Source organism: Narcine bancroftii, chromosome 14 (assembly GCF_036971445.1).
Source record: "Narcine bancroftii isolate sNarBan1 chromosome 14, sNarBan1.hap1, whole genome shotgun sequence".
NCBI lineage: Eukaryota > Metazoa > Chordata > Chondrichthyes > Torpediniformes > Narcinidae > Narcine > Narcine bancroftii.
This window is the reverse complement of record NC_091482.1, coordinates 33,806,323-33,822,774: the sequence shown is the minus strand read 5'-3', so window position 1 is coordinate 33,822,774 and position 16,452 is coordinate 33,806,323. Positions and strand designations below refer to the sequence as shown.

Sequence of the window (16,452 nt, the reverse complement as noted above, 5' to 3'; positions counted from 1 at the left end):
CTCCCTCTGCCTCCTGAATGAATTAGAATCAGAATTTATTGGCATGAACAAATCACAAAATTTATTGTTTTGCAGCACCATCAATGTGCAAACATTCATATTATGAACCATCTTTCAACAATAATATACAAAAAATAATGATGCACGAAAAGTCAGGCAGTGACTTTGGTTCATTGATCATTCAGGAATCTGATGGCAGCGGGGAAGAAGCTGTCCTTGTGTCAGTAAGTGCTCATTTTTAGGCTCCTGTACCTTTTTCCTGATGGTAGCAGAGTGAAGAGGGCATTGCCTGGGCGGTGGGGGGTCTTTGAGTAAAGAGGCTGCTTTTTTAAGACCCAGCCTCATGTAGATGTCTTCGATGGAGTGAAGTCTGATGCATGTGATGTTGCAGACCGAGTTAACAACCCTCTGGAGTTTATTCTTGTCCTGAGAGTTGGCACCTCCAGACCGGGCAGTGTTGCAACCAGCCAGTACACCTGTAGATGTTTACAAGAGACTTCGATGACATACCGAATCTCCTCAAACATCTCACAAAGTGTACCCACTGGCGAGCCTTCTTCGTGATTGTATCAACATGGAGGCTCCAGGACATATCCTCAGAGACGTTGACACCCAGAAATTTGAATTTCTTGACCCTCTCTACTACTGAGCCCTCGATGAGGGCTGGTTCGCATTCCCCTGACTCCCTCCTGAAGTTCACAATCATCTCCTTAGTTTTGCTGGTGTTGAGCACAAGGTTGTTGTTGTTACACCATTCAACGAGCTGATCCAGAGTTCGTCCAACTCCAGCTCCACCTCCTTAATGAGGCTTATCAGGAGCTGTGATTGGATGTACTTCTCTCAGATGAAGTTGTCAGGGATAACTTCCCTGATGACCCACATTTTTCAAGAGGAGCATTGGCTACCATTCCCACTGTTTATGACTAGAGGGAAAAAAATATGATATCTAAAACCTGCCCTTGCCTGCTGAATCCTTGTTCTTCCTCGAAAAGGATGTTCCTTTCTGACTTCAACTGACTATTCCTCACCTCTTACCTGTCCTCACCAAAGCCTTGCCACTCTGATTCAGCCCATCCCGATGATGACCACTCACTCTCTCGACAACCGCTCCACTGCATCGTCCCTCATTATTATAGTGATACTCAGCTTTTTCTCCCATCCGGAATAAGAGATGAAGATTCACCTGCAGGGAAATGGATGAATTCAGCAAAGAAAAAATTGAGTTTAACCAATTGACATAGGTTAAAAAAAAAGGTAAAGGATTGGATAGAGTTGATGAAGGTGATGAAGGCAATGTAGTTATGTGATGCACATAGACTTCTGGAAGATGTTCGATAAGGCGCTACCTAGCAGGCCTATCATTAAAGCTGAGGCATTTGGTAGAAGAGGGACCTCAATAGCATGGATGTGAAGTTGGCTTAAATAACAAATAACTGAGGGTGTTGGCGAATGATTTTTCTTGGACTGGAAATGACATTTCCCAAGAACTGATTTTAAGACTGGTACTTTTTTTATTTTTTTTTTACTCATGGCCAAGATTTTAGGTTCAAGCCACAATTTCTACATTTTCAGATGACCTGGCCAAATTGTGAATGGTGAAGGGGATAGTGATAGATTGCATCAAGATTGAAGCAGGCTGGTTGGTCAGGCAGACTCGCGGCCAATGAAGTTTAATTGGAGCCATGTGAGGTGATGAAAATGAGGAGAGCCAGTATTGAACAAAGAATACTGTTCTAAAATGAGTTCAGGAGCATGGAGACCTGGGGTGAGGTACGCACAAATCATTGAAAGTGACAGGGCAGCTGGGAACACACAACTCCGGGTTTTATCTACTGAGGGATCAAGTACAAAGGCAGGGAAGTAATGCAGAACCTTTATAAATACGGGTCGACCTTGGAGTATTGTGTTCAATTCCGGTTGCCATCCGAACGCAGTGATGAGCAAGCATCTGGGAGGGCCGAGGAAATATTTACAAGGATGGTTCCTGGCAAGTGGGACTACGGTTACAAAGATAGAGCACATGTTGCTGATGCGAGGTCAAGTGGAGATTGATAAATATGTATAAAATGAGGCTGGGCTCTATAGAAACCAAAAGGTTGTGCTCTTAGATGGAGGGGTTAAGAGTCAGAGATCAGAGGTGTAAAACAAAGGGGAAGGGGTTAAGAGTGGTGGAAGGAGAAACTTTCACTGGACAACGTGGTGGGAATCTGGCATGCATTGCCTGCAGATATAATGTAGCATTCCAGGGGGAACTGGATAAGTGGAGAAAAAGTTACACGGTTTGCAGGAAAGAGCTGGTGGCAGTGGAACTAATGAGTTACTCTGATAGAGAACCAGCACTGATGTAATGGGCTGCACTCTACCCATTTTATAATTTCCTGAGTGCAAGAGAAGCAAAAGCTAAACTTTACTGCAGACTGGTGTTGATGGCAATTTTCAGTTTCCACTTAAGTGGTTCCGTTAAATCGAGACCCAGGGCTGGCGTGTGCTAAACTCCTGGCATCTGGGCCAATGGTGCAGTTTTCACAGAAAAAGGTGGAGGTCATGGAGACTCTTGCTCAGCCATTCAAATACAATAAATCATCCCAGTTGTCAAGTTTGGAATTGAGCCACTTTATCTACGGGTTTCTGCTACATTCCATTTCTTTACAGCTTTGGCTGTAATACAAAACTATTGGCTTTATAAATTGAATTGGGGCATTTTGAAGGTGTGAACATTAGAATCACAACTTGTTTCCTGTTGCTCGTTGCCAGAAAACACAGACCAGATTTGATTTTGTGCTCTGATTATTGTTGAGATGTGGTTGCCCATGGAATGTCAATGAGAATTTTTGTCTCTGGATACAATAGGCACCTCAAATTTAGGCAGGAAGAGAGAGGTCCAACAAAGAGTAATTCAGGAAGTTCATTAGAAAAATAATCTTTGCTAAAGCAAGGTCTCTCATGATAGGTTAGTCCAAAAGAGTAAGACACACAGGTAAATGTACAATGGCCGTTTAACCTGTCACCCACATGTGGAATAAAACTAGAGCACCCGGGGGAAACCCACGTGGTCACGAGGAGAGTCATAAACTCCACACAGGATTGACCCTGGATTAGTTGGGCACTGAGGCAGGTTGCAAACACATGAGAGACTGCCGATGCCGGAATCTGGAGCCACACACAATCTGGTGGTATGTCCAGTAAAACTAAAGACACAGTTCTCACATTTGGGCTTATGCCATTAAGCCAATTCATCATTACAGCCAGTGACTCCCAGCTAACATACCATGGACTGTAATGATGAAGTTTGATAGGAAAGTCGTTCTGTTCAGAAGGTTAACAATGAATTGTGTGCAGCTTCTCCATCAGACGCACCTGAATTAAACCATTTGTCAATTTTTGTATGTTGTTCGAGAATATTGCTGATAGAGAACCACTCTCACTGTTGGTTGAGTGCCCAAAAAAAGAATGAGCATTTATTTGATCACATTCACAACCTAAAATGCTTTACAGAGTATTTTTGAAGTAAAAGTCACGATCATCTGATGATGTTAGGGTTACAGTAAAACACACCCATTCTGTCCAGTGGTACATGCTCCATGTAGGCAAATCAGCAGACATTGTGATTCCTTTCTCTCTTGTACTTGGCTAATACCTTGACTGACATTATGTCCCATCCTTTGGTCTGACACTTTCCTCATGACCCCATCTCTCATCCTTCAATTTCTCCTTCTGCATTACCACAGTGCATATTATCAAATATGAAAATTGCCATAAATCACCTTGGTCATTCTAAAGTCACCAAAGACCAGTATAAGCTATTTTTGAGTGGATGTGATAGCCAGGTTTGCACAGCTGGAGTTCCGACTGGGTGAGGTCAAGCGGACGAAGGCCATGTTTTAGAAGGTTCAGTCTCCCTTCTTCACTACTTCAAAACATTTAGCTCTGCTCACTGCATCAGAGTGAAGATTGATCTTCGAAGAGACAGGAAGGCTGCAGAAGATGAGGAGAATAGGCGGAGAAGTGGAAAATGGAGTAAAATGTGTTCAGTCATGTACTTTGTTAGAAGGAATAAATGGCCAGATTATTTTCTAAATGGAGAGAAAGATGGGACATGGGAGTCCTCGTACAGGATCCCCTGCAGGTTGAGTCGGTGATGCTGGCGTTCATTTCAAGCAGAATGGAATATAAGGGCAGGGATGTGACGTTGAGGCTTTATAAGACACAGGTGAGACGTCACTTGGATCCAAGCAGATTTGGTCTCCTCATTTAGCATGTGCTATGCGTTAGAGAGAATTCAGAGGAGGTTCACAAAGATTATTCCAGGAATGATATGAGGGATGTTTGATGGCCCTTGACCTCTACTCTTTGGAATTTAGAAGAATGAGGGGGGATCTCAATGAAATATTTTAATTTTTGAAGTGCATGGACAATGTAGATGTAGAAAGGTTGTTTCCCATGGTGGGAGAGTCTAGGACAAGAGGGCACAACTTCAGGATTCAAGGGCATCCACTTAGAACAGAGAGGCAGAAAAATTTGTTTGTGATGAATCTGTAAAATTTGTTGCCTAAGGCAATTGTGGAGAATAAGACATTGGATGTATTTAAGGCAGAGATTGATAGGTTCTTGATTAGCCAGGCCATCAAAGGTTATGGGAAGAAGGCCGGGCAGGGGGGCTGAGTGGGAAAATGGATCAGCTCATGATTGAATGGCAGGGATGAGCTGAGGAGCCTCTTTCTGCTTCTATGTCATCTACATTTACAGCTAAATCTTACTTTTGTTGTAAGGACTTGAGGATTCGTTGAGCAATGGGATCTACTGAGCAGAGTCACATAACATCACGGATTGAAGAAGTATTGTATTGAGGAAAGGGAGGGGTTGGTGATGGAGTTTATAAAGCTTCAGGTAGAAAGGTAGAGATCACTCTAAACCCATTGAACAATTTGAAACCAAGAATGTAAATTTTAAAACTCAGGTACTGCCAGTCTGGGTGTTTTATCAAGCTTATTCGGTCAGTCAGGCTTATAGTATTCCTTTGGTGCTGCTCTACTTTCAAGCTGGAAATATTTTTTTAAGTAAAATTTTACTGTCCCATGTACCAAATAATCAACCATCAGAACATATGGGAGTCAGGGGTCATTAAAGGGTCAGTGCTACATGTAAGAGGATTAACCAAAAAAAAGTTGTGCCCTGATAACAGCTATAGACACACACACACACACACACACACACACACACACACTACCAGCACAGTTCATTAGTCTTCATTTGTGGTCCCAGCAAAAGTGCTGGAATTAAGAAAAGCTCAACTGTTGAATTGAGGTCTCTTCTATTTTTGATAAATGTGACTTTAGTGTTCACAATGGAAAGGGACATTTGGCTACAAAACAGGACCACCAAAGTGAATGTTCATAAAGGACATCATACCCTTCCAGACACTGACTTTTTGAAAACATGCGTGGAGTTGCTAGAATACTCCATTCACAAACTCTTCAATGACTACCGACCAGTAGCACTCATGTCCACAGGGATAAAGTGTTTTGAAATGCTGGTGTTGAAGCCTATCAGCTCCTGTGTGAGCAGCAACATCTGTTCCAATTTGCCTATCATAGCAATAGGTCTACAGCAGATGCCATCTCACTGATTCTACAAAAAGCCCTGTGTTACACCTCAAACCAGCCACAACCGAAAACACAATTCAAAAGGGCTAAATTTTAACTTTAAATTTATTAATGACTATTAACAATTTCATGTCTTAACCCACTATAGGTAACTATAACAAATATACAAATATCATATCTTTATAAAGTATTTATGTAAAAATAACCCAGACCATTACAGTCTGTGCCCACCCAATATTCAAAAAGAAAAAAAATCCCCAACAACCCCAGGTTAGTCTGTCAAGTAAGTCAGTCCAAAAAAACATAGTCCACATAATTCAATCCCACAGCCCAATGTCCAAATTCAGTTCCCCTAAATGAATAACAAAAGGATGTTGTATTGAATGTTGGAGAGAGAAGTGACTGATGTTGAGTTACTTTTTGATGTTTGTATCCTTTTTCAAGCCCTCCTTAGATGACCTCTTGGTCCTCAAATTGTGGTTTTTAACTCTTCATTATTTTACGAGGCATGTGCCTTTCACACAGCTCTCCTGGTTGCTCTCCACCACTCCAACTGCCGTTATTTAACGTTCCATTCTCGCTCTGTCTGCACCACTCAATCCAGCTGCACCACAATCCACACAGATTTCCCAGCAGATTTCCATTCTTTAGGATGACAGTTAACAGTCTAAAAGATCAGTCCATTATACCTGCCAGCCACAAAGAAAATTTGGGTATGCAAGAACAAAATTGTAATAATTAATATAAAATACAAGGTGAACTCCAATCTGAGGCAGACTTTCTAATGATACCATTCTTCAACATTTAGTCAATTTCCTGATCTACTAGTCTGCACTTTTCCATATTCACCTGATAGGGATACTATTTAATGGGTCGAGCATCACCTACATCAACATCATGAAAGCTATGGAAATTCTATGAGGTAGATCTGGAAGTAAATTCTCAAATTTTAAAAGAAACTATCTAATTTCTTTCCTTTCTGAAGTTTGTACATGAGCTAACTTTGTTTCCAGGTCCTGCAAAATCATAGAATTTTCTAACCTCAGGCTTATCAATATTTGTGCCCTGTGACCTTCTCTGAATGTTATTTTATTTGTCTCCTCATTATCTTGGTCGACACCTCTGGCGAAAGTTTAGTCTCACTGTGAGGCACCTGCATAAAATATGGCTTCATCATATTTACATGACAGACCTGAGTTTCTCGTCTGTGCTTTCAATAACACAATCGACCTCTAATTTTAGACTTAACTTCAGCGTGTCCGAAAAACTAGCCACAAGAGGATTTGAATGTGTAGGAAACACAACCAACACTTTGTCACCAGATTTAAAATTTCTCATCTTTGCCTTGCGATCATACCAAACCTTCACCTTCTGTTGAGTGGCCTTTAAATTCTCCTTTTCCATTTCACAAACTTTATGCAATGGATCCTTAAATTTAAAGATATAATCAAATAAATTTAAATGCATTATTAACCCACTGTTCATTTAATAACATTAAAGGACTTCTCACCTCATGTCCAAAAACCAACTCAAATGGACCAAAACCAAGTGAATCTTGAACAGACTCCCTCACTGCAAATAAAAGCAAATGAACCCCTTCATCCTAATTCATTCTCAAACAATAAGTTCTCATCATGTTTTTCAGGGTCGAATGGAACCTCTCCAAGGCCCCTTGACTCTCTGGATGGTATGCAGAAGATGCAATCTGCTTAACTCTCAATTCATAAACCACTTGTTATAATAAGACTGACAGAAAATTACTCCCTTGATCTGACTGAATTTCTCTAGGCAGGCCAACCAAAGTGAAAAACTTTAACAAAGCCTTTACAATTGCTTTTTCTTTAATGTTCCTCAGAGTAATGGCCACCAGAAACCGTGTAGCTGGATCCCTATTGGCTTTAGGGATCACAACCTGATGCACTACTGCCCAGTCTTCACTGGTAGAACATCCTTTGGTCTCCACTTCCCCATCAATACTCCATCTTTGACATAATAACCCACTAGCACTTTTTAAATCTCATCAGAGATGAGATCCTTCACTTCAGCAAGATCAGGATCGCCATTTTGCCTTGCTATCAACTCCTGTCTGGATAGTGACAAATCTGTAGCCTTAGGTTTACTATCAGTGCTTGAGTCTAATAAAGAAGATTGCTGAACCTTTACCAGATCATTTCCATCTGAATGCTGTTTTTGACTATCATAGACTTTACTTCCTGTCAAATCATTTTTCACAATCTTATCTGCATTGACATTTTTTTTCGACATTGCCCTTGTTATAGCTCAAGCAGGGTAAATACCAGAGTCCCTCTCTGACTCATCAATGTCTGGCTAAGCTGTCATTCCTACTGCAGGAACAACCTTCCCCTCTGCCAAGTAATTGCCTAGCAACAGTGAGACTCCTTCCACTGGCAAGTTTAGCCTAATTCCTATTGTAATATGTCCATTAACCATTGAGCAAAGGAATTGCCTCAGTATCATTTCTGATACCATTAATCAAATTTATTTCATCGGTGCGGTGTCAGTTTCTTCACCAGATTCCAAAACACAAGTGACTGAGCAGCTCTAGTATTTCACTGGCACCCTTCTTTAACTGAAACCAAACCCTCAGTCACAAAAGCTTGGAATGTATCGCTAATTTTATCAGCAGCTCTGGATCCTTCTTGGTTTCTATACCTCATCACTTTGAATACAAGCATTCGGTGCTACCGCTTTTTCTCTCTTCTTTTTCAGCACATGACAACTTGCGATCACGTGACCAGCCTTCTTACAGTGGTGGCAAAAGGGGACCCAAAGGTTTCTACTTTACCAACTTCCATTCATGTTTACCAAATTTACTCTCCACCTTGGATTATCCACAGTGCACTTTTGAAAACTTTTGCCTGACATCCACTTAGGCTTGTGTTAGAGCATATCCATCTGCTAAACTCCAGCCAAGTTTCACCTCCCTCTCATCCAAGTATGCTTTATCTTTCAATCTCCTCAATTATTATCAATTCTCTCAATCGATTAGGATTGTTGTTTATAGTCTTTGGTGTGCACCACTGGTCAAAACATACAACCTTTTCATAAGCAAAATCTGAATAAGATTGGCTTGTTGATTTTTTTTTTTAATTCCCGAATTTCTGTCTGTAATCCTCTGGAACTAACTCATATGCCTGGAGTAAGGCTTTTTTCACAATTTCATAATTAGCACCTTGCTCTGTGGTCGGGGCAGAATAAGCTTGTTGAGCTTTCCCTTTAATTACACTTTGTAACATAAGAGACCATTGGTTTTGTGGCCAATTTAAATTCACAGCCACTTTCACAAAGTGCTGAAAATATTTATCTACCTCAGCTTCCTCAAATGGAGGAACTAACATAACTTCTCTACTGGCCATAAACCCCTCACCGTGAGCAAAATGTTGACCTCGAGTCTCTTCTTTTTTCTGTAATTTTCCGTTCTGATCTTTCCCAGCTCACGTAACCTAATTTTCTCATCTGCCTGCAGTTCTAATAACTTCAGTCCCATTTCTATGTCCAATTTCTTTTGTCTCGGCTGCCTCCAATTCTAATCTCTTTAATTCTAATTATATTTCCTCAGAAGTTTTACTCTTAGAAAACTGCTCTCAATTTTCCTTCCAATCTCCACCTTTTTCATTTGTGATTCTACTGAAGCATTGCCAACGTTGGCATTAGTCACCAACTCATGCTTTTTAGTCTTTTTCAAAATCTCAGCCAAACATCCCTCTATATCCATGGCTGCAAATTTGTTGCTATTGATTACACACACACACATACCAGCTTTTAATTATCTTTACCAAAGACTGGAATTTCCTCATTTACCAAGCTCCAGTTTGATTCAGGACTCAGATGATTTATCACTAATCGAACAACCGCTAAGTTCCCCAAATTTGTTTGGATCCCGGACAATCCCCCACTTAGCTATGCCTCAAACCAGCAGCACAGAAGATACAATTCAAAAGGGTTAAATGTAACTTTAAATTTAATAGATTATTAACAATATAATGTCTTAACCCAATTAACCCCACTATAAGTAACTATAACAAATATACAAATATCATACCTCCATAAATAGTGTGTACATAAAAATAACCCAGACCATTACAGTTTGTGCCCAATATTCAAAAAGAGAAAAATTCCCCCAAAATGCCAGTCAATCTGAAAACACAGTCCACAGAATTCAATCTCAAAGCTCAACGTCCAAATTCCGTTTCCCCAACTGAATAAGAAAAGGGCATCGTATTGAACGTTGGAGAGAGAAATGACTGATGTCGCATTGCTGTAAGCTTACATATCCTTTTTTAAAAGCCTCCTTAGATAACTTTTCTTGAAATGTGGTTTTAACCCTTCATTATCTTATGAGGCACGTGCCTTTCACACAGCTCTCCTGGTTGGTCTCCGCCGCTCCAACTGCTGCAGTTCTGCCACTCCAACTGCCGTTCTGAACGTTCCATTCTCTCTCCATCTGCACAGCTCAACCCAACTGCACCACAAGTCACACAGAGTTCCCAGCAGAATTCCATCCATCATGACTGTCCACAGTCTAAAAGGTCCATAACACCTGGAATACCTGGAGAGCAAAGATGTATATATCATGATTCTCTTTATTGACTATAGCTCAAAACTGATCAACAAACTCCAAGTCAGCCCCACACTGTAGAATTGTTTCCTGGATTTGCTCACCTCCAGACCCCAATCAGTAAGATATCTCCTCCACAATCTCCATCAGTATTGGAGCACCACAGGGCTATGTTCTTAGCCCCCTGTTCTGCTCACTTTACACCTACGACTGTGTTGCTCAGTATGACAATAACACTATCTACAAATTTGCTGACAGTAGTAGGTTGTCAGCATAAGGGAGGGAGATTGAAAACATGGCTGAATGGGGCACCGACAACAACCTCGCACTCAATGTCACCAAAACTAAGGAGCAGATTGTTGATTTCAGGAAGGGAATGCCAGAGGTTTACAATCTAGTGATCAGTGGGGGATCAGAGGGTGAGCAAATTTAAATTCCTGGGAGTCACAACCTTTCTTGGACCCAACACACGAATGCCATTGTGAAGAAAGAACATCAGCACCTTTACTTCCTTGAAGATTCGGTACTTTATCAAAAAACTTCTACAGATGTGTAATGAAGAGATCAAAATGCATCTTGCGTCTTTGATAATCTTCCTGCAGCGGGCAGAGTTTGTGCGTCCGGGGTCCACATGTTTCTCGAGGTAGCTACACACAAATCTAGGCATTCCTACTCATTTCCTTCATGACAGATGGCTACAGATTTAAACCACCCCCCCACCCCCCCCCCGCGTTCAAAGTGTTTCACTTCTCTCTTATGCCACAAAATTGGTGTTAGCAGTTAGCAATTCTACTTCACAGTCACTGTTAATTAACTTGAAGCTTTTCCAAGTGACAACACAACACAGATGAGAGAATTAGTTGATATCACAGCACATGGGTGAAGATGGAGGCACTGCCGGAGCCACTGTAACGGCAGCACTGCCGCTGGTGGGGACCCGCGGGGAGCGAGGGAGCAGTGATGCTGCACTCCCGCAGGATCCAGCCACCCAGTCAACTGCTGTCAGCTCTGTATGTGCTTTGAGGGAGCCGATGGAGATTTTTATTTGAGATTCCGTGACCAGTGGGGACTGTGCCCAAGATGGCAGCATCTATTAATCGGCAGCAGCCACGAGGGGCTGCAGACTCCGACAAAGCAGAGGGTTGGAGCAGGGCACCAGAGGACAGGAAGACCACACCCCATCTGAGAAGGAGAAGCCAAAGAGATGACCTACAAGTCTGCAACCACGGAGGTGGATCAGTGAGGGGACTGCTGGTGACTCGAGGCGAGGAACCCACGGAAACTGTGGGCTGCTGTCGGGAGTCTTGTGATGGGCTGCGGACTTCTGGAGATGGCTCAAATTGGGTGGAGGGATACCAGGTATCGGAACCGGGATGCAAGGGAGTGCCAAGGGCGCTGAAGGGTCCCTGACCATGGCGAAGATTTGGATCTGGAGCTCGAGCTGCTGATAGTTTGGACTGGACTCTGTGTGGCCGTGGGGGCTGTGGAAGCACTGGAGGCGAACCCACGGACACTGGGTGGAGGGGGGGGGATTTCTCTTTGCTTCTCTTTCTCCGACTGTCAGAAATATAAGACGCATCTTGGCAATTCCTGCCAGTGGCGATTCTATCTGCCCTGAAGCAGACAAAAGGGAATTTCATGTAATACGACACTATTTTATTACTATGATAATAATCAGAATCTTGAATGTTCATCTTCTACTATTCAAATTCACTAATATCAGTGTAATTTTATCTCTCCCTGCATCCAATCCCTAAGGTAGGTTAGCTAAAGATTTACATATCTGATACCTGAACCCTCCTCCACTCTGATTTGAAGGGAAGCAGGTTCTTAGCCTTGATATTGGTCTGTAGCTCCATGAGATAATGAGGTCAGGTGTTGCAAAATTCACTGGCCCTCTGGATGCATCTGGAGTTACGGGGTGGAGTCAATCTTGTGGGAAAGAGGTACAAGGGACTGAATCCAACAGATTTTGTGGCTTCCCAGCATATTTTCCTGGGAATGCAAGCTACAAACTGACTCGATCTCATCACTATCCACGATCAATCCTCAGAAGACTCTTTATCCTACTTTTTAATATTTTTATATTGAGTTTAACATATAAATCCTACGTACAAAGAAACCCCGATTTAACACGAATCCGGATATAACAAGATGAGTCATTGGACTCGGATGTCCACCAGGAGTGAGTACAGGGGACCTCTGGCCAATGCGGGGTCCTCGGGCTGATGCAGGGAGCGGGGACCTCGAACTGTTGCGGGGACCTCAGGCTGATGCGGGGAGTAGGGATGTCCAGTTTACTAAAAATTAATTTGGGGTTTTAATTTCAAATCTAACTACAACGATTTATTGAACCCTTGATTTAGTATGACCCCGCTTTTGTTGAGATGTTGTTTTATTGGACCCAAATTATCGCATTATAATGGGGTTCCACTTTACAAAGTTCTAATATAAATACGTGTCCCAGATACACGGGGCCAACAAGTGACCACGTGTGTTGACAATTATTCTTTACACCTGCTCATTTGGATAAACTCAGCCTGCTGCATTTGCTAATGAATAAACCATCAACATTTTCCCCTTCATCTCTTCTTTATTCCTCCTTAAATTTGAATTGTAAAAGTACTGCCCGAGAATCCAGAACATTTTTAAATTTAAATTTAAATTACAGCAGGGTAACCGGCCATTTCAGCCCACGAGTCTGTGCTGCCCATTTTACACCCGACTAACCTTCACCCCCAGTAGTACATTTCGAACGGTGGAAGGAAACAGGAGCCACGCAAACACGGGGAGAATGTACCGACTCCTTACAGACAGCATGGGATTCGAACCCCAGTCCCAGTCGCTGGCATTGTAAAGGTTTTGCGCTAACCCACTACGCCAACCGTGCCTCCCAATCTGAAAATGTGGACTGCTCAGAGATAGGGTCGGTCCAGATTTTCGGATTGGCCCTCTTGAATCAAGTTCATTTGGGAGATTTGATTTAGCACACAATTGCTCTTCCAGGGAGTAGTGAATCTGTGGCCTTCTCCGGCGAGGAAGCAGTCGAGGTTGCCTCATTAAATAAATTTAAGGCACAGATACAGTAGAAGTCTGAACATCCAGGCTGCTTGGGGATAGGCCATCTGTGTATCATCTCTGTGTTAAATCAACACCCCCCCAAATCAACTTGATTCAGAGATCAAATTTATGTACTACCTACTTAAATCGAATAGAGTATGGTATGTATCTATTGTATTCAAGCAAAATCACTGCATAGCAAAAATAATACATGCTTGGATACTATTAAATACAGTAAATCCATAATTTTGAGTCAGTTTGGAAATCCTGATGATCCAATCACACTTTAGTCCAGAATGGGAACCAAGGTTCAGAGTACAAAGACAGGGATCAGGAGTGTTTGTAAATTTCCTGCTGCCTTTAAACCATTGGTGAGTGGATCATTCTTCTACATAACATGTCAAAAGGAGGTCTGTTTGATTAAATCTGCTAGTCTCTTCATCACCAAAGTCCCAAGGTTGCAAGATTATCAGAGTTTTATGGTAAATTACCAAAAGTAAAATATTGATTGATTGGTGCCCAGTGATCAAGAACAATTGAGTTGCTTCAGCCTTTATATTCTTGCAGCCTAAGTTGTGACTTATGTACAGTAAAACCCCTTGTACCTATGGGGATTGGTAGATGCCAGATAAGTGTATTTTCCAGTTGCTTGAGACTTATTAATACAATGCCTAACTAATGCACCTGCATTAAGTATAAACAGTTTAAAAGACAGGAGTAGTATACTGAACTTACACTGAAGAAACTTCGCTTGCATGAATATATAAACCAAGCATTTTACTTTATTTCCAGTCACATTCTTTGAAAACATTTTAACTGTTGCTGCATCTGCAGGTTCCTCTGCCTTCACGGAGTCGCCCGAAAGACAAACAATGACATTATAGATAATTAACCCCCTCCCCCAAGTTTACAGATAAAGCCTCTGACCAGTGCAACACATTACTCAGGAGTCACTTACTAAGAGAGTCACCCCGACGGCGAGCGGCATCAACCAGCTCTTCAATCCTGGGTTGAGCCATCGCTGTTTCACACAACTTTATTCAAACGGCTGCTATGAGCAAAGCCCGACCAAGGCCTTCCCTCTGCTGGCTGGATATTTGCTCCCATCTCCACCAAAGATTTATGTATTACTTCAGAGAACATTTACAATTTTAAACTTGTATATATGTTACTTATTATTTCATTCTTATTTATTTAAATTTTTTTACTTATTTTCCTTGATTATTTTTTGCCAGTTGCCTAAATTCCAGGTGCCAGGAGTTTTGCTGTACTATCTGTCCCACGCACGTCATTCCGAGGCACACTGGCTCGAATCTTCTTATGCAGTCTAACAAATATGTTTTTCAGAGGAAACCTGGGTTCACTGCGTCTGCAGCTGCGTCTGCGGGATGAGAGCATCCTTCCTTCCTGTTACTACCAGCCCCTCACTGAGCTACTGCTCCAATCTGTTACGACCGATAATGTGAGTGACATCCTTTGTTCTCTTACCCAACTAGTAAATCTTCTCCTCATTGTTGTTCCTCTTTGGGTTTTTCTGTGATCTACTGCTGGGAAGTGTTAGACTGCAGCCCTGTGCACTGAGGTAAGTTGGTGGACTTTCCCCATTGTATCAAGGATTGTTTAACCTCCTCATTGCCCAGCTCCACTCATTCACCAACCCCCCCATCCCCCACCTCTACCTTACAGGTACTTTCAGCCACCTGGGCCTACTCAGCACTTCAACCCGGGGGCCGTGATCATCATAACATCCCATCCTGGGTTGGTATCATTCGCAAGTTCCCCATTCACCCAAGGGTTGGCAACATCAGTAAGACCCTGATTTTTACGTGGACACCAGAATAGAATGGAGATCCCGCATTGTCAGAGGTACTTCCTAATGTAAAGAAATCTCCTTGCTGTGGTCTTTTCTGAATTTTCACCAAGCCACTGCAAAGATGTATTGACCTGCTTGGGCTCAGACGGTGACACCTCTGCTCAACTGTTACTTCTGAGGGCAGCAGTCATGAAAAGTCACAGGTGATGGACAGTGGAAAGCTGTGATGGTTGGACCTTTTTTTTTAAATTTAGACCGACAGCTTGGTAGCGGGCCATTTTGGCCCATGAGCCCATGCCACCCAATGACCTAAAACCCCTGGTACACTTTGAATGGTGGGAGGAAATCAATGTCCCTGGAAAAAATCAACGCAGACACAGGGAGAGCATACAAACTCCTTACAGACAACACGGGATTCGAACCCATGTCCCGGTCTTTGGTGCTGTAACAGTGCCACGCTAACCACTACATCAACCATGCAGCTGTTAATTGCATGGTATAGGTTCCATTATTGTCACGTGACACTACATTTAGAATGTAACCCGCATGAAATTCTTTAATGTTGTCTTTCGTAAGGAAGACAGAGTGTTGCCACTTTATCCCGTGCCCCTCACAGAAATTAGGCCTCAATGCGACCCTTGGTTTACAAGACAGTGAGCTTTTGGAGCCTTGAAGGAATAGGGATGATCACAGGCAGAGACTTTCTGGTCATGGGTTTGGATTAATCCAGGCATTTGAGAAAGGATTCATACTCTTCCTTGCTGCAGGTACTCGGTTCTGGATGGAAATGTTCTCACCTCCCTTTATTGTTGGGGTCTCATTGCAAGGAACTGATATTTGGCTGACTGTGAGACCCACAGGGCCCCAGACAAAAGTGGTCCTCTTGTCGTGCATTTTCAGCTTTTTTAAGCAACCGGCTCAGGGTCTTATCGCTGAATCATCAGTTACACAAGATGCTGGGGTCAAGTGCTATGCATAAACATGCTGGAAAAACTCAGCAGGTCGCTCAGCATCCACAGGAGGTAAAATTCATACCTGACGAAGGGACCGGGCTTGAAATATTGGTTACCCTTTACTTCTTCTTGGCCTGCTGAGTTTCTCCAACACGTTTGTGTATTGCATCGAATTATCAAACATTTATAACAGATGACCTGCACTGCTCCATTCCACCTGGTCCCTGGGTGAACCTTAACACCTCCCCCACTCCATTTGTCACACGCTTTCCTGGCTGGACTGGAGAAGGCAGAAGTGCCAAGCTGCATCCTGCCGATCCATACCACTGCACCATGACCATGCTGTGGTCAGGAGCCAATCCCAATGGTACAACGTCAGCTTGGGCGGATTCACTTAGTGCCCACAAATTCGCATGCTCCACCAATGTATACCCAGCAAGTGAG

The 16,452-nt window shown here is 42.6% G+C and overlaps 1 protein-coding gene across 7 annotated transcripts in view; it reads left to right on the top strand.

Annotated features, from left to right (window-relative positions):
• The window catches only part of rasa4 (RAS p21 protein activator 4), a 288,131-nt gene that overhangs the window by 206,517 nt on the left and 65,162 nt on the right, over positions 1-16,452 (top strand). For all 7 annotated transcript variants that reach the window (XR_011348806.1, XM_069911332.1, XM_069911330.1 and 4 more), the window contains one exon: positions 14,590-14,704. Coding sequence is in view for 6 of the 7 variants with exons in the window: in XM_069911332.1 (XP_069767433.1) it covers positions 14,590-14,704 (115 nt within the window). In the remaining variant the exon portion in view is untranslated. The remainder of the gene's footprint in view (positions 1-14,589; positions 14,705-16,452) is intronic.